Genomic DNA, 16,981 nt, shown 5'->3' on the forward strand with positions numbered 1-16,981 from the left:
AGGTAGGTATGCAGAGGGGGGTTGCAGCTGGGGCGAGGGGCTATCAGGGGGCTGGGGGGTTGTGGGCCCCTGATGGGACATGTCTGGTGGAGCCCCAGTCTGACACTGGAATACTAGATATTATGACTCATAACACCAACCAACTCCTTAATGGGGCTATTCTGAACATTTTGCCCCCCAAACAATTAGTAACCCAGTGGGCACCAGGCCCTTTGTGGGGGCAAAATGGTTAAGAACAGACTTATGTGTCATTGCCCTATCACTTTATTGATATGAATTCCCATATGCCTTTTAAGTAACTACTCTATGTATCTAAGACAGTTCTGTCAGACATTAATCTTCAAGTACAACGAAACACATCAACAATACACATGTTCCTGTAAGTATCCCATTCGTTTAGGAATTGTTCGCAACAACAACGACAACTATGTAAAATAAAGGATAGGGTATGATTCCCAAGAACTCATTCTATGTTATCCTCTGTAGAAATGTCTTCTATAACCTCACCCCAGTCACTGCTATCTCCAGGGTCCTGTTGGTAAAGCAGTTCCTTGAAATGTTTCCGTTTAGTATGTCTGCGCAATGTGTTTCGTTCTGTGAATCGAAGATGGCAAAGTTCACACTGATATGGTTTCTCCCCTGTGTGCACCCTCTGGTGCCTCTGAAGTTCCCCTGATTCCCGGAAGCCTTTCTTGCAGATAATACACTGAAAAGGTCTCTCCCCCGTGTGAATGTGTTTGTGACGTTGTAGATGAGACGATCGCTTAAAGCTCTTTCCGCACACTTTGCACTCAAACGGTTTGTGCTCCGAGTGTGTGACGCTGTGTCTCTCCAAGTCTGAAAGGTAAAGAAATGACCTGAAACACATGGGGCAATAATGAAATCTTTTAGGGATTTGCGAATCCTCGTCTAGTTCGCCATCGGTTTCTGGGGAATTTATGAGGTCCTTTTTGAAGACTGTGTACGGGATTCCCCGATCATCAATTAAGAGGAATTTATTTTCCTCGCTCTCACATGTGTTCCCGCCCTTGCTATCTTGTGATGGATCTGTGAGGTCTATTGTCCCATTGATAAGAATACTGTTGTTGTTGGAGTGGTAACTTGCATTTTCTGGTTCACAAGTTGCAAATGGTAGGCTGAGTGCTGGATCCTTCAAGCGATTTATCTTCTCTTGATAAGATCCCCCTTTGGAATATAGAGATGATGTGTAAGAAGATAAAGGCCTAAGAAAGTCCTGCTCCATACTTCTGACAGATTCCATGGATGGATCAGCAGGATTCCACATCCGATCTCTCTCTGGCAAAGAAGAATTTTGTGTAAAGCTCCAAGGAGGTTTTAGAAGCGGGGTGGCAAAAGGCTCAGTGTTTAGTTTTATTAGTTCTGTCCCAGCAGCAATCCATTGCGATGAGACTGCACCATAGCATGGACCTTCTTGTTGCATAAAGCCTAAATGATTGTAAAAATTAGGAATAACAATGTCCTCTCTCATGTTTGTGCTGTTGGGAGGCAGATGTTGCAGGATATGGTTTGTGCTTACATTTTCCCTAAACCTGGACTGTAGACCTTGCCGGCTGCTATCTGCAAATTGAAGCAGAGACTGCGGTTTCAGAAATAGACCGCCTTTCTCTCTGTCAAACAGTCCCACGTCTGAGCTCCATAGCTGCTTCCTCGGTGCCCATTGTCTACTGTATCGAGACTCGTCGATCTTCCATGGCTGGTGATACTGTGTTTTCCGATTTGCAGACTCCATGATGGGCTTTTTGAATATTTAATCAGCCAAAGCAGATCAAATCTTCTTTACAAATCCAACACTGTAAATAGAAAATAAAAACGTTAAATGATATTGCTACATGAACACTGACAGCAACAAAAGCAGCGCAGTAGGCATCATCTAGCCCATGGGTGTCTAAAAGATAGATTGGGATCCACCAGTAGACCTTTAGCTGGTGATCAGTAGATCTCAACACACTGTCAACAAACAGCTTGTCTAAATCACCCTTCTACTTTATTCTTTTCATTCAGTTATTTATTCTGTTAAGGCTACATAAGAAATACTTGTTTTTTTAAATATAGTATAATATAAATTCTCTTATAAATCAATAAAATATTTAAGCAGTATTTTCCACGGAACAGAATGTTAACAGTGATATTATGGATGTAGATGTAGATCATAATGGGACAATATGACTAAAAGTAGACCCCACATTAGTAAAGTATGGGCACTCCTGATCTAGGCTTATGTTCTAGTTTTGAGAACAAAGTATTTTAAGGATTGCTGCAAAGTTCAACAATATGAATTTATGGCAGCCATTCACAGACAATCTTTACTTCTGAATTTTCAGATGCATTATGTAGATGCCAGCATGGTGCATCTGCAGATGAAGTTTTCAAACCTCTCCAATTCTTGGACTGACTTCCGTAGTACATAGATGTCTGTCAGGTTTCGTACTATATTATTAGCTATATTATATGGTCAGCTATAGCCTGCAGAGCAGTACAATGCATTCTGCATGGTAGCACTTGTGTTAATTGGTTCAATTATTGCCTGTCCTTCTTGCCTATACACAAGGGGTGAATTTATTAACACCAACCAATCAAAACTCTGGGTTTTTTGCTAACTTGAAATCTAATTGCTGATTGGTTGCTGTGGGCAGCATCACCAGTGATGTTTGTCTCCAGTGTTAATAATTATGCCCCTAGGGACAATACCAGCATAGGGATGGGACTATGGGACCAAAACGTTTTCTGATAAGGGGTCTTTTTGTAATTTGGATTTCCATAACTTCAGTCTACTAAAACAACAATTTAAACATTAATTAATAGGATTCTTTTTCCTTCGATAAGGATTAATTATATCTGAGTTTGGATCAAGTACAAGGTATTGTTTTATTATTACAGAGATAAAGCAAATCAGTTTAAAAAATTTTAATTCATTAAAATGGAGTATATGGGAGATGGCCTCAGATAATAGATTTTTATTTTTTCATACAATTTGTTCATGTATTTAATAATATGATTGTGTGCTCCTCAACTATTTGCAATGCAAGCCACAGATCCCAGCATTATGAGTGCAACAGATAACTCAACATATATACTGCACACCTACCTTACTACTAGCTAACTCAACATGCAGTACGTACTGCCCATACCTTTGTGTGCATTGTGATCATCGGCGGCTCACATTTGTCAGGAAAAAGTGGAGCACAAAATCGTTTCTGGGGATCTTGTCTTCCTGGAAATAAAAGAAGAAGCTGAAAGGTGTAGAGCAATGATCAGATTCTACTCTACGAAGTAAAAAAAGTGATATTGACAGAAACAAGGTTTCAAATCTTTAAGATGTGCATTTAAATGCATGTGTATAGAATTTGTAACATCAGAGAGCACAATAAACCAATTCCAAAGTAATAAGACACTCCAAATGTTAGTGGACCCAGTGGAATACTAAATGATAACCCATTTTTAGAAAAACAGATTATTTAACCCACTGCCCAAATATATGATGTACAGCACTGTATACTAAAGTAAGGGATCTTTCCAAAATTTGGATTCCCATACTTAAAGGAGTTGTTCACCTTTGAATTCACTTTTTTTTAAAGGTTTTAAATTCACTTTAATTATGATATAGAAAGTGTTATCCTGAGACAATTTGTAATCAATTTCAATTTTTTATAATTTGTGTTTTTTGAGTTATTTTATTCAGCAGCTCTCCAGTTTGCAATTTTAGCAATCTGGTTTTAGATAGGGTCAGTGACCCCCCATTTGAAAGCTGATAAGAAGATAGGCAAATAATTCAAAAACTATAAAAAAAATAATGAAGACCAATTGAAAAGTTGGTTAGAATTGGCTATTGTATAACATACTAAAAGTTAACTTAAAAGTGATGCATCCTTTTAAGGCTACAAGAAACATTTAAACATAATAGAAAAACTGTTTTTACAACAATAAGGATCCATGCAGTTTAGTTACAAGTACAAGGTACTATTTTATTATTACAGAAAAAAACGAAATAATATTATATATTTATTTTTAAATACCTGCTATTTATATAGTGCTGACATATTCCGCAGCACTTTACAGGAAATATAAATCATTTACATTAAAGAATTAAAAATTGCTTGCAGATCCTATGACCAATGGAATTCCTGTATCAGAGCTTTCTGGAAATAGGTGCTGGATATTAGGTCTCATAACTGTATCAGGAAGTGACCAATCGTTTAAACTCTGTATTGTGATGTACTGCTTCTAAGAAAACATTTTCTATCCAATTGCATAAGCACTACAACAGATCTCATGGATTTAGAAATGATATCATGGTTTACCCTGGCTGCCAGACTGATACTTTGGTGGAAATGAAAGGGCATTAGGGTTACGAGAAGGTGAATAAGCAAACAATGCCATCCTATGAGGTTCTGTGCATCTGCCTAGAAAGTGATAATAAGCACCAAGTAGCCTACATACCAAGCAATGCATCCATTGCTAATAATAAGAGAAAAGGGGTAACATTTTCCTTACAATAACAGGATTGGGAAATGCCTTTTTAGAATTCTGTATGCCAGCTTCAGAACAATGGATCCCATCAGTGTGCATGCACGTCCTGTAAATTGTGGGGGGCAGAGCTGATGCACCTGAGCACTATCCCCAGCCATTACCTGAGGGACGTATTGTTCCTAGGATGTGAACAGCCTGTACAGATGTGCAGTGCAGACACTCTGCTTTCCCTTTCAGTCTGCTGCAAGCCCCTCGTCACCCCCCTTTTCCTGGCTACTGGGTATTTAACTAATGCAGTGTGTGAGCTCACAGGAAGAGTGCCCTGCATTTCCAGATAACAGGGGAACAGAGCAGGCATTATTCGTTCCCACCACAATCCAATAGGGGGAAGCTGTGCTCCAGCTGAAATCTGTGCTGCCATCATTATAAGAAAGTCACTTTCATTGTTGTGCTGTGATGATGAGCGGTGGGGGGGTCACAGGTAGGGTATTGTACATGAAGGAATCAGTTTGTAACTAAAATCCTTTTTATTTATTATTTTGCAATAAATAAATGCAGTCAGCTGTCACCTGGGCAGTGCAGAATAATGTGTCCAATACATAGGAGATCTTTTGTACATCAGAGAGGTCCTTGTGTGCAGCTCTTCACATGCCATAGAACAATAAAGCCCATAACTATTCCTTAATGAGCACAAAATGATGCAGGCACTGTTACTAAAGGGGTGGTTCACCTTTAAGTTAAATTTAATGGTAGCCATACACTATGGTTGGTTTGGTAACCTCACTAAATGAGTGGATCTTTACCCAATATGCCCACCAAAGGCAGGGCAATATCGGGCTAATCCGATCATTTTGATCATGGGATAAATTATGGTGATAGAGAACTGGTTTCACGGGCATGGAAACAGGGCAAAGTCATGGACACAGTCATTTAGGACAGGATCCTCAGATTAGGATAGTCCTGCTAGATTCAGGCCATTGGGCACTGATTGTATGCAGGAACTGAGTGGCTACGAGTCTTGGTTTGGTATATATCGACTAGAATCAGTGCTGTCCAACTTCTGTGGTACAGAGGGCATAGTGGAGGGCCGATAATGGAAGCCAGTGATGACCACTCCCTGTTTTTTCAAACCACACCCACTTTAAACCACACCCATGTTACCACAAGATCATTTCCACATTAATTGTAGTAGCACACCAAAAAACCAAATGGTTGGTGGTCACTGCAGGGATATCACTTATTACTTATATGTGAAAAAAGTTGTCATATTAAGACATACCCTTAAAGGAGAAGGAAAGGTTAAAACTAAGTAAGCTTCATCAGAAAGGTCCATCTAAATATACCAGTAAACCCCCAAAGTAATGTTGCTCTGAGTCCCCTGTCAAAAGAAACACCACATTTCTTTCCTTCTATTGTGTACTCATGGGCTTCTGTATCAGACTTCCTGCCTTCAGCTTAAACCTCATTGCCCTGGGCAAGAGCATGCTCAGTTTGCTCCTCTCCCCCCACCCCCTCCATTCTCTACTGTAATCTGAGCCCAGAGCAGGGAGAGACTCAGGCAGGAAGTGATGTCACACCATGTTAATACTGCAGCTCCTATTCTAAACAAACAGAGAGTTTCTAGAGCTTTTTACTCAGGTATGGTAAAATATTCTACAGAATAAATATAGCATTCTAGCTTGCACTATTGCAGCTAATCTATTGGCAATAAAATACCTCCATAGCTTTCCTTCTCCTTTAAATCCATATGCCTCCACTTCACCTTGGATAACACAGCACCCCCAGCACATGATTAGAGGCCCCTAACAATAATTTATTTTCAAATGCTAACAAACCCCCAGAACAAATACCAGGCTTATGTTTCACAGGAAGAGCAGGGCACACAGGCAAAGTATGGCACACACAGGCAGAGTATGGCACACACAGGCAGAGCAGGGCACGTACAGGTAGAGTATGGCACATACAGGCAGAGTATGGCACACACAGGCAGAGCAGGGCACATACAGGCAGAGCAGGGCACACACAGGAAGCATATGGAAGGCAGAACAGAGCAGGAGACAGGGAAAACCATTAGGACCACTCTAATATGTACTACATACAGTGACACAGTGCTGGTACCATTAACATTTTGAATAAGGTGTGAACAGGTGAACAATGTGGGTGGTTTCAGTCTGTGTGAACAGTACAGGGTTTTAGGATATAAATAACAGAGGTGTCACAAGTGTGAACAATAAATGGGGATCACAGGTGTGAACAATACAGGGGATTAGTCTGAATATGAGGTTTAAACAATGCAGGGGCCAGTTAATCTATTTAGTGATATCATTTAAATCTTACACATGGTAAGCAAAGACAACAGGTAGTTAGGGGGGCCACACAAGTGGGGATCATGGGCCACCAGTTGGACAGCCCTGGACTAGATAGTCTTAGTATGATTAAAGGGGTTGTTCAGGTTTGAGTTTTTAGCTCTGAGCTTTTGAGCTTTTAGTATGACGTAGAGAGTGATGTTCTGAGTCAATTAGCCATTGGGTTTGATTTGTTATTTTTGTCGTTTTTGAGTTATTTAGCTTTTTATTCAGCAGCTATCTGGTTGCTAGGACACAAAGACCTTAGCTACCATGCCTTGCTTTAAATAAGAGACTGAACTGTGAGTAGGAGAGGACCCGAATAGAAAGACGAGCAATAAAAAGTAGCAATACATCTGTAGCCTTATAGAGCATTTGAAAGAGTCAGAAGCACAGAAGGCAAATAAAAATCAATCAATAAAAATAAAAAAAATCAATAATGAAGACCAACTGAAAAGTTGTTTAGAATTATTTATTCTATAACATACTAAAAGTTAACTTAAAGGTACCACTGTTTAAACTTGCATGCAAAGTGGGTCTGTATCCTATCAGGCCAACAGGGGCCATTTGGTATGGTATTTGGTTTAGCTGAATAAATATGTACTGTAATGCATAATTTTACCTCTGCTTATTTCTGTATATTACAGTAATGCCATCAACAATGAGGATATTAAATATGAGTTGAATAAATATACCCAAACACATCATCTGCTGCATTCGAATGGCTTTAAAAAGGCACTGCTATGGATTTATAGAAAACTAACAATGAATAGTTGATATTGAGTAATTATAATCATCCAATACCTACTACAGGAATGGTATCTGTAATCCGGAAGCCTGTTATCCAGAGTGCCACGAATTATGGTAAGGCCATCTGCCATAGACTCCATTTTAATTAAATAATTCAGATTTTTTAAAACAATTTCCTTTTTCTCTGTAATAATGAAACAGTAGCTTGTACTTGATCCCAACTTAGATATAATTAATCCTTACTTATTGGAGGCAAAACCAGCCTATTGGGTTTATTTAATGTTTAAATAATTTTTTTAGTAGACTTAAGGTTTGGAGATCCAAAAACCAAAAACCCCAGGTCCAGAGCATCCTGGATAAGAGGTCCCATACCTTTAGCAAGAACATAGAGCTCATACATCCTGAAATGGATGCAAATATTTTAATGAATGCCACTTTTATAGTTGCACTGGACACAATGGTGGGCCATTCATAGAGCCCCCAATAGGAGGTTTAATGATATTCATATTAGGGGTGGTACTTAAAAAAGAGAGAGGTAAACTTTGAGTAATACAGCATTTATCATACCCTGTGGGAAGATCTGTTAATGTGCATTGCAATATCAGTCATTTGATTATTAAAAGGAACAGACAGTGACCCATTTCTAAGGCATAAGGATGATATGGCATTATCCAGATACAAGTTTTGCAGTGATTTTTTTAAAGGTTAGGTGCAGTTGTTGTTTGGGATAGTAACAAACTGAGTACTCTTATGTTTAAGATGAGCAGCAACATCTGTAGCCAAAAAGAGGAGCAAATAAATAAACTAGGGATGGACTTCCACTTGTTTCAAGCAGTATATCACAAACATTTAAGATTTAAAGGGGGACCCAAGTATTTAAGTTGTTGGAGCTGGATGAAAAAAGTTGTTTGTTAACATTCATGTTTTGTTACAAACTGTATGGTGGGAAGGTTAAAGTGATATGGATTATTGGGTGATTGCCCAAGGATTACATTGACAAGATTCAGTGCACTTCTCAGACAATTCTCAAATTTTTCAATGACAATTTACAGTATAGCATTGAGAAGATTTTGGGTTCAGAGGCACAGCTAGTTGTAAGGACTTACCTTGGTGGTCTAGTGGGCAGCGGGGTCCACCACCACTCCTTCGGCGTGGAGGCCCGCCGCGTTGCTCCTTCTCCTCCTGTGTCCGGTCCCCTGCGCTTCCGGGTTTATGCGCTGGTGTGATGACGTCATCACTCATGGCACGAAATTTAAATGGTATAAAAAGGGATTGCGGTTTACAGCACATTGCCCATTGTTAGGTTCAATTAGTTTGTTCCTAGTGCCTTTCCTAAGTGATTCTTATTGATCCTCTGGTTATTTGACCTTTGCCTTGCCTGACTACTCTGTTCTGACTATTCTACGCTCTCCAATCCTAATTCCGGCCTGTCTGACTATTCTCTGCTTGTGCTGGCCCGGCCTGCCTGTTCCAAGTGGTGTTCTTCCACCCAGTATCCTGGTGAGACGATCGTGCCCCTTAGCTCGTCCAGAACCGTTAGCTTTGCTCCTCTCTCAAATAAGACTTGGTGGCATCCAATTAGCCGAGGGCTCCTCCCGAGGTGAAAGGCGGCGGATATAGGCAGAAGTGAGAGCCGAGACCAGGGAGCTTAGCTTGGGTTCTGGATATTGGGTGCCGTTCGTGACACTAGTACTTTGAGGTCAATGGCAATGGTTTGGCAGTGGGGTAAAAAATAGTGTGAGGCTGCACCATAGTCTGGTTTAGGAGTCCCCTCTTTGTTAATGGCAGAATGCAGCAGGACAGAGAAAGCACCAGAGGGTAGGGGCTATGCCCAAGCTAGCAGGCTGTGGTTGTAAGGTTATGCTTATGTGGAAACCTGGGGTATGGACCACCATGGGGCATGTTGAGAAGAGAGAAACCAGCGAGAGCAGGGCAAAGAGCTCTGGGATTCTCCTTGATGGATTCTCTTAAAAAAATGACATGTGATGCCAACTGGGCTGCTCCAGCAGACTGGAGATAGAGGTGCCTGCCCCAGAGCACCTTTTGGTACCTATTGTCCCAATGCAGTTATGACATCAACAGGGTGCTCTGGAGCTCCCCATGAGAAGGATAGTGTAAATAAAAGAAAAAGGGGGACAGAGTTGCAGATGAAGACATTTGGAAAGGGATAGAGCACATGGAAAAATGGAAAATCAAAAGTCAAAGAATGGGGAAACAAACACAGCAGGAAAGTACATATGAGGCAGCTGCACAATGAAAGTCAACCTTTGCTAAATTTATGTACAGCCTGCACATTCTTTCTATTATTCTGCATTGTTGAACTGTGTCCCTCTACACATAAATGTAGTCACTAACATTACTAAATGGTGAGCTGATCCTATCAAAAGCCATTAATTTGCTTTACATGCTTTATATATTATAAATATACTGTATGCAATACGTCTACACTGGTGGTGTGTTATATCTCTTATAAGCTGGCAATCAGCAAATGTTGAACTGTTTCCTTTACATAGATATATGTATTACATATATGTGCCCTACTTCAGTATTGTTGAACTTTTTCTTAAAGCTCCAGTTTCATAAAATAGTTGCAGGCATAACTGAACCACTCTGTTTTATTATTGCAGGTGTATATATTTATTATGCATTATTTATAGTGGATGGTCTACTGTCATATTTTTCAAGAAGCCTGTACATGACAAAGTACGTCACAGTATATCTATAGTGGTCATCATGTTTTCCTCCTAACATATTGTTATCATATATATTGTATATCAACATACACCTTCTACAGTAACCAAGCCTCCTAATTCCTACACAGGGTGGCAAAACCACAGAACAGATTAAGGATTATAATTAAGGTTCTACATGTAATGTAATAATGATGGTAATTTCTCGTGCACAGCTTCCCCCTATTGGATTGTGGTGGGAACGAATATTTCCTGCTCTGTTCCCCTGTTATCGGGAAATGCAGGGCACTCTTCCTGTGAGCTCACACACTGCATTAGTTAAATACCCAGTAGCCAGGAAAAGGGGGGTGACGAGGGGCTTGCAGCAGACTGAAAGGGAAAGCAGAGTGTCTGCACTGCACATCTGTACAGGCTGCTCACATCCTAGGAACAATACGTCCCTCAGGTAATGGCTGGGGATAGTGCTCAGGTGCATCGGCTCGGCCCCCCACAATTTACAGGACGTGCATGCACACTGATGGGAATGCTAAATGTTTAAAACTCATAACCCAAATATGTTAATGTTGCTGCATGGTTACTTTGATAAGCAAAGTGAAGATGATTTTCATTTTTGTGCCTATTAGCACTTTTTTTGCTGATATTGTGCAGTTGCACAGGACCACATACAGTGGCATCATGTTCCCATTTACCTTCCTGCGTCCCCAATGCATATCATTCAGGCAACCAAGGAGGTTCTGTATACAGTTATTAAGTCATGAGAATCTACTTGTTACTCTGAGCAGAAAATGCACTAATTTTCTTAGAAGCAATACATCACTATTCTTCTTAATTGCATTAAACATACAAATTGTGACTTTTAAATGCCTGAACGAAAGCTCTGAACTAAGGAAAGGCCATCACCCTTAAGGTGGCCATACACAGGTAGATCTAAAGTTTAACTAAAGCTTAACTAAGAAGTGCTAGAAATGTTGTACATTATGTTTTGTGCTTCTGTAGCAGCCCAAGGCAACCACAGCCCTTTAGCAGTAAAGATCTCTGTCTCCAAAGATGCCCCAGTAGCTCCCCATCTTCTTTTCTGCTGATTCACTGAACATGCTCTGTGCAGTGACCTCCTGTGACAAGTTTAAAATCCTGGATCATTGCTGCTGAGAAGCTGAAACTTTAGGTGCAATAAGTTCAGTATATGAAATATAAAATTTTTAGCCATATTCATTTTTATGGTTTAGTTCTCCTTTAAGACGCCGATATCGGTCCTTTAGACAATATCTGCCGTGTGGCCGTTCCGACGGGCCTCCCTGATTGATATTTGGCCAAAATTGGTCAGATATAGATTGGGCAGGTGTAAGGAACGTACCTGGTGGTCTAGTGGGGGGACGGCAGGGACGCCCGCCTCGAAGAGCGGCTTCCATTAGGCCGCAGTCGCCGGCATCTTAGGGCGCGCCACGCGTTCTTGTGAGATTTAAAGGCGCGCTGACGTAATGATGCCAGTGTGCAATGGCTAGAAATTCAAACACTATTTAAAGCCCATTTGGGCTGTGGGACCTTGCCCGTGATAGGATCTTGTTTACTGGTGCTCCTGAGCCTTGTGCTATTGATTCCTGTTTCCTGAACCTGTTTTGATTCCTGTTGTGACCCCTACCTGGCTTGTTGACTATCCTGACTTCTGAATCCCGACCCTTGCCTGAATACCTAAACTGATCCTGCTTAACCCTTTGATTGACTACCTGGTTTGACCCTTGCCTGCCTGACTATGTTTATTCTCTGCCTGCCTCGACCCGGCCTGATCTGACTACTCTTTTGCCTAAATGCCTTGTACTACGAACTTCTGCCCAAAGACTTTGCTTTACAGTCGTGCCCCTCTGCCTATCCAGAACCTATAGCCTTGCACCTCTCGTTTAATTCCTGGTGGCATCCAAGTAATTTGCCTTACTTCCCCCCGCAGGTATTCTGGTGGGAAACCAGGGAAGAATTTAGTCTAACCTGTTGCTGAAAATACTTATATTGTTGCCACCTTGCCCCTTTAATACCAGCCACATACTGAATCCACATACTGCATTAATAGTTAGCAATGAATTTAGATGCATGTTGCATGGCTGCACATAAATCAGTTCAGTCTGCAGCATACATCTAAATGAATTGCTAACTATCCATGCAGCACGTGGATTCAGTATGAGGCTGGTATTAAAGGGGTAAGGTGGCAACCCTTATTGCAAATGGACCAAGACTGAAGTCAGTGGAATGGTATAGCTAAAGCTAAACATACGCTAGAGAAACTGGGCGCTAGAGCAGTTTATAGCTGCTGAATATATCCTGTTGCACAGCCCAGCAGCAGGCATTTACTATAGGACACCCCCCCTCCTCCAGCAGCAGCTGCTATACAGACCCTCCCACTCACACACTGGCATTATGGAGTCCCTGGCTGGATGAGACAAAGCTGTAATCCATGAAAGGAAGGTCAGTGCATAAGATATAGATGTGCTCATAAGCCGCATGCACTTAGTCACCTCTCCCCCAGCAGAGACATGACACTTGGAGAAGAAATTAACCCATTTGTTACTGCAGGGAGTGAGCTGTGCTGATGCACGTAAGGGGGCAATGAATTAAAGAACATGATTTACTTTCTAGGGGTGGGGGAAGTGTCCCCCTGTTAGTAGTTATAGAGTTGTTGTCAGGAATGTATAGATATTGCCCTGTTTGACACATGTATATATTAAGGCCCTAATATGTCCAGGTCTGAGCAAGCATTACTTTTAGAACTCTGCACTATTCACACAGCCCTGCGACCCCCCCCTGCAGCCCTCCCCTTGCACCTCTACCCACAGCCGCTGTGTCCCCTCTCCCAGTCTGTTGGCTCCCTGCCCATAGCAACACCATTGCAAACCTTACCTACAGATAAACAGGCCCTGCTAGTCACTTGTAATATTGCATCAAATGCAGATTGTGGTTCCTTTATTCTGGCTATTATTGTTAACCCTTCTGGTGCCTACCAAGCCCTGCATAAGATGCCAATGAAAGCAATGTTCTGCAGCAGTCGTACATGCAGTATATTTTGCTTGTATTTATTATACTGGGTTTTCTTGAAGGGTTGGTTCACCATTAAGTTAACATTTGATTAACGTGTAACAAATATATATTCAACTTGTTAAACCCCCATTTTTTGCCGAAACCCAATCACCTTTTCTTCCATTTTGTTTGAAGAGCACCAACTTGGCAAAGCCCTTATCATGCCCTTTATCAATGAGAGCCAGCTGTCTGTGCGGGAGATGCGGGAGGAGGAAGCACCTGTGGTACTGGAAATGCTCAAGGTAAATGAGGTTTATTCTTTGCATAATATAAAATGTATTTAGAAATCAGTGAAAATCTCCAGGGTATTTGTTAGACTGGCCATCAAATATTGTTAGGATTGTCAACAAAAATATTAAGGGGCTGATTCACTAAGCTCGAGTGAAGGATTCGAATGAAAAATACTTCGAATTTCGAAGTATTTTTTGGGTACTTCGACCATCGAATTGGTTAAATTCGTTCGAAGTCGAACGAAATCGAACGAATCGAACTAAAAATCGTTCGACTATTCGACCATTCGATAGTCGAAGTACTTCCCCTTTAAAAAAAACTTCGACCCCCTACTTCGGCAGCTAAAAGCTACCGAAGTCAATGTTAGCCTATGGGGAAGGTCCCCATAGGCTTGCCTGTGATTTTTTGATCGAAGGATTTTCCTTCGATCGTTGGATTAAAATCCTTCGAATCGTTCGATTCGAAGGATTTAATCGTTCGATCGAACGAAAAATCCTTCGATCGATCGATCGCAGGATTAGCGCTAAATCCTTCGACTTCGATATTCGAAGTCGAAGGATTTCAATCCGAGGGTCGAATTTCGAAGTATTTTTAACTTCGAAATTCGACCCTTAGTGAATCGGCCCCTAAGTGTACAGGTATGAGATCCATTATCCAGAATGCTCCGAATTACAGGAATGCGATCTCCTATAGACTCCATTTTATCCAAATAATCCAGATTTTTAAATGATTTCCCTTTTTGCTGTAATAATAAAACAGTAGCTTGATCCCAACTAAGATATAAGTAATCCTCATTGGAAGCAAAACCAGCCTATTGGGTTTATTTCATGTTTATATGATTTTCTAGTAGACTTGATATCTAGAAAACCCCAGGTCCCGAAGATTCTGGCTAACAGGTCTCACACCTGTGTATTCAAATGATGGGAAGTTCACTTTAACAAAATCTAATGTTTTTTTTTTTATTTTTTAGTACATGACAAATAATAACTTTTCAAAATTGTTCTCCATATGGTTCCATTGATTCAAAATATACGCATTGGTATTATGTTGTTATTGTTATTAATCAGTAGCAGTTCATTAGGTTTTTTTAAACTAGGTTTGATGGCTTGGGTGGCAAATTTGTAGTAACCATTAGGAATCAATGTTGCAGGTAGAACAATAAAAGTTGCAACAGGTCCCATACCTCTATGGTTAACTTTTTTCTTTCCAGTACCTGGTTATACCACTTGAAGTAGAGAAAGTCTGTTATAAAACTGTGACCCCCATATGTAAATAAGTAAGGCACTAAGTGTGCCCAGTAGCATTAGCCCATAGCAACCAATAAGATGTTTGGTTTTAAACAGGTGACCAGTAAATTCTAGCTGCTGATTGGTTGTTATGGGTTATCGCACCTGGGCAAACTTAGTGCCTTTTATTACATAACTTGATAAATCTTGTTGGTTTCCATAGGATGGCTTTAAGGATACAGAGAACCGTTTAATCCTCTACATTCTGACGCGGCCTATGACTTTACTGCTTATGGCTATAGCAAGTAGCGGTCTGCGCTTCTTCCTCAACTCCTTTTGCGTTGCGCTTGTCATTCCTGTTCTTCTCACGATTGTGGGCCTGAAGTTATTGCTGTGGCGCTCTCCCGACCTGAAGCAGATCTACTCATATTACAGCATTGGCCAACGCAAAATCTGGGTGGCAGTGTACGACCAAGATGACATCTGTGGGTGCGTGGCGCTTGAGCCTACCCAAGATTCTCAGTCAGTTGAGCTGAAGAGGATGTCAGTCAGCCGCTGGTACAGACGGTCAGGAGTGGGAACCCATCTTTTAAAGTTCTTTGAGGGCCATGCTAAGAAGAAAGGCTTTCAGTGCATCGTGCTCTACACTTCTGTGGTCGCAAAAGCAGCCACTGGACTCTTTATGAAGTGCGGATACAAAGTCACCGACGGCTGGAATTGGCTTGGCTACACTATTGTGCAGGAGTTTAGGAAAGACATTTAGCAGATTGCAGTAGGACTGTACAAATGCCTGTAGTGCTTTCTGGTGTGGCCCTGGCAAATATTTCCTTTTACAGGGAGTCCTTGAGTTACATCTGACTTACATACAACTCATACTTGCATACAGAGGCTATTACAGTAATGTACTATGGTTTGCGTGGCCTTTATTAAACAGTAACCTCAAAAAATTTATGTTTTAAAGTAATAAAAATATAATGTAATATTGCCCTGCATTGGTAAAACTGATGTGTTTGCTTCAGAAACACTACTATAGTTTATATAAATAAGCTGCTGTGTAGCAATGGGGGCAGCCATTTGAAGGAGAAAAGGCTCAGGTTACACAGAAGATAAGCTCTGTAGAATATAATGGTGTTTATATTTATCCTGTGCCATATAGCTTAATTCAATTTCCGCCATTGCTACACAGCAAATTGTTTATATGAACTATAGTAGTGTTTCTGAAACACACATCAGTTTTACCAGTGCAGGGCAACACTACATGATATTTTCATTACTTTAAAACACTTTCATTTTTTGGTGTTATTGTTCCTTTAAAATTAAGCTTTAATAAACCAACTGCCCTAATCCCCTCTGGCATGTATTGTCTACTGCGCAGCACAGAAAGGTAACAATACATGTGCACAGAGAGGTAAAAATAAATACTAGGTTAATTGACCAGTAACATCAATTTTTTTTAAATTCGTTAGTATAGAACGGAAAAAAACCCCACAAAGACAAATCAAACTTTTAAATCGCTAAGTCTATATTAACATAAAACGTACCGAAACTACGCTTGCGCTCCTCTTCAGAAAAGGCGACAGGGCGACAATCCATCATACAGTGCTCAATTTACCTTTCCTGGCTATTTCCTATAAGGAAGGCAGGGAGGAGAAATTGAGCACCGTACGATGGATCGCCGAATCTCCTTTTCTGAAGAGGAGCACAAGCAGAGTTTCGGTAAGTTATTTCTTAATAAAGACTTGGCAATTTAAAAATGTAATTTGTCGTTGCAGTTTTTTTCCGTTCCATACTAACGAATTTGAAAAAAAAATGTGATGTTACTGTCTTGTTGCATTTAATAAGTAAATTTATATGTTTCAACTTACATACATATTCAACTTAAGAACAAATCTACAAGACCCTATTTCGAATGTAACGCGGCAACTGCCTGTATTTATTTAAAACAATACAACTCAAAAAAAAAGAATAAATGTACAGCATTGTATCAAACAGGGAGCAGATCAACCCACCTTCACTTTGATATACTGCTTCCCAGCAAGCTAATATTTCACATCTACAACAAAGTGAGGATATTCATTTAAAATGAGTGGTTAAGTTAAATTAACGTATGTGTATTTCATGATGTTTATTTAATATATTTAACTTTTTTAAATTAAAAAAAAAACATTGTAAGGATTTAAATAAGAAT

The 16,981-nt window shown here is 40.4% G+C and overlaps 2 protein-coding genes and 1 long non-coding RNA gene across 5 annotated transcripts; 1 reads left to right on the forward strand and 2 right to left on the reverse strand.

Moving 5' to 3' along the window:
* Window positions 1-355: 355 nt before the first annotated feature.
* On the reverse strand, window positions 356-1,568 carry LOC108697025 (zinc finger and SCAN domain-containing protein 22). Its single transcript, XM_018226699.2, has one exon. It carries the CDS (start codon window positions 1,487-1,489, stop codon window positions 464-466), a length of 1,026 nt encoding a protein of 341 aa, XP_018082188.2. The 5' UTR covers window positions 1,490-1,568; the 3' UTR covers window positions 356-463.
* A 155-nt stretch (window positions 1,569-1,723) lies between these two features.
* LOC121395601 lies at window positions 1,724-4,792 on the reverse strand. Its single transcript, XR_005962583.1, has 3 exons — window positions 4,650-4,792; window positions 3,150-3,232; window positions 1,724-1,811 (listed from the first exon to the last, which is right to left on the reverse strand). It is a non-coding gene; the product is annotated as an uncharacterized LOC121395601 (long non-coding RNA).
* A 5,809-nt stretch (window positions 4,793-10,601) lies between these two features.
* nat14.L (N-acetyltransferase 14 (GCN5-related, putative) L homeolog) lies at window positions 10,602-15,773 on the forward strand. 3 transcript variants are annotated; one of them, XM_041569459.1, is made up of 3 exons: window positions 10,602-10,718; window positions 13,472-13,578; window positions 15,017-15,773. In XM_041569459.1, the coding sequence occupies exons 2-3, from the start codon at window positions 13,498-13,500 to the stop codon at window positions 15,554-15,556; spliced, it is 621 nt and encodes a 206-aa protein (XP_041425393.1). In that variant the 5' UTR covers window positions 10,602-10,718; window positions 13,472-13,497; the 3' UTR covers window positions 15,557-15,773. The 3 variants fall into 3 exon arrangements, with proteins under 3 accessions (XP_041425393.1, XP_018081678.1, XP_018081679.1); XM_018226189.2 differs by lacking the exon at window positions 10,602-10,718 and adding an exon at window positions 12,535-12,727; XM_018226190.2 differs by lacking the exon at window positions 10,602-10,718 and adding an exon at window positions 12,783-12,857.
* Window positions 15,774-16,981: the final 1,208 nt, after the last annotated feature.

The sequence above is a fragment of the Xenopus laevis genome, chromosome 7L, assembly GCF_017654675.1.
Source record: "Xenopus laevis strain J_2021 chromosome 7L, Xenopus_laevis_v10.1, whole genome shotgun sequence".
In the NCBI taxonomy this organism is placed as follows: domain Eukaryota; kingdom Metazoa; phylum Chordata; class Amphibia; order Anura; family Pipidae; genus Xenopus; species Xenopus laevis.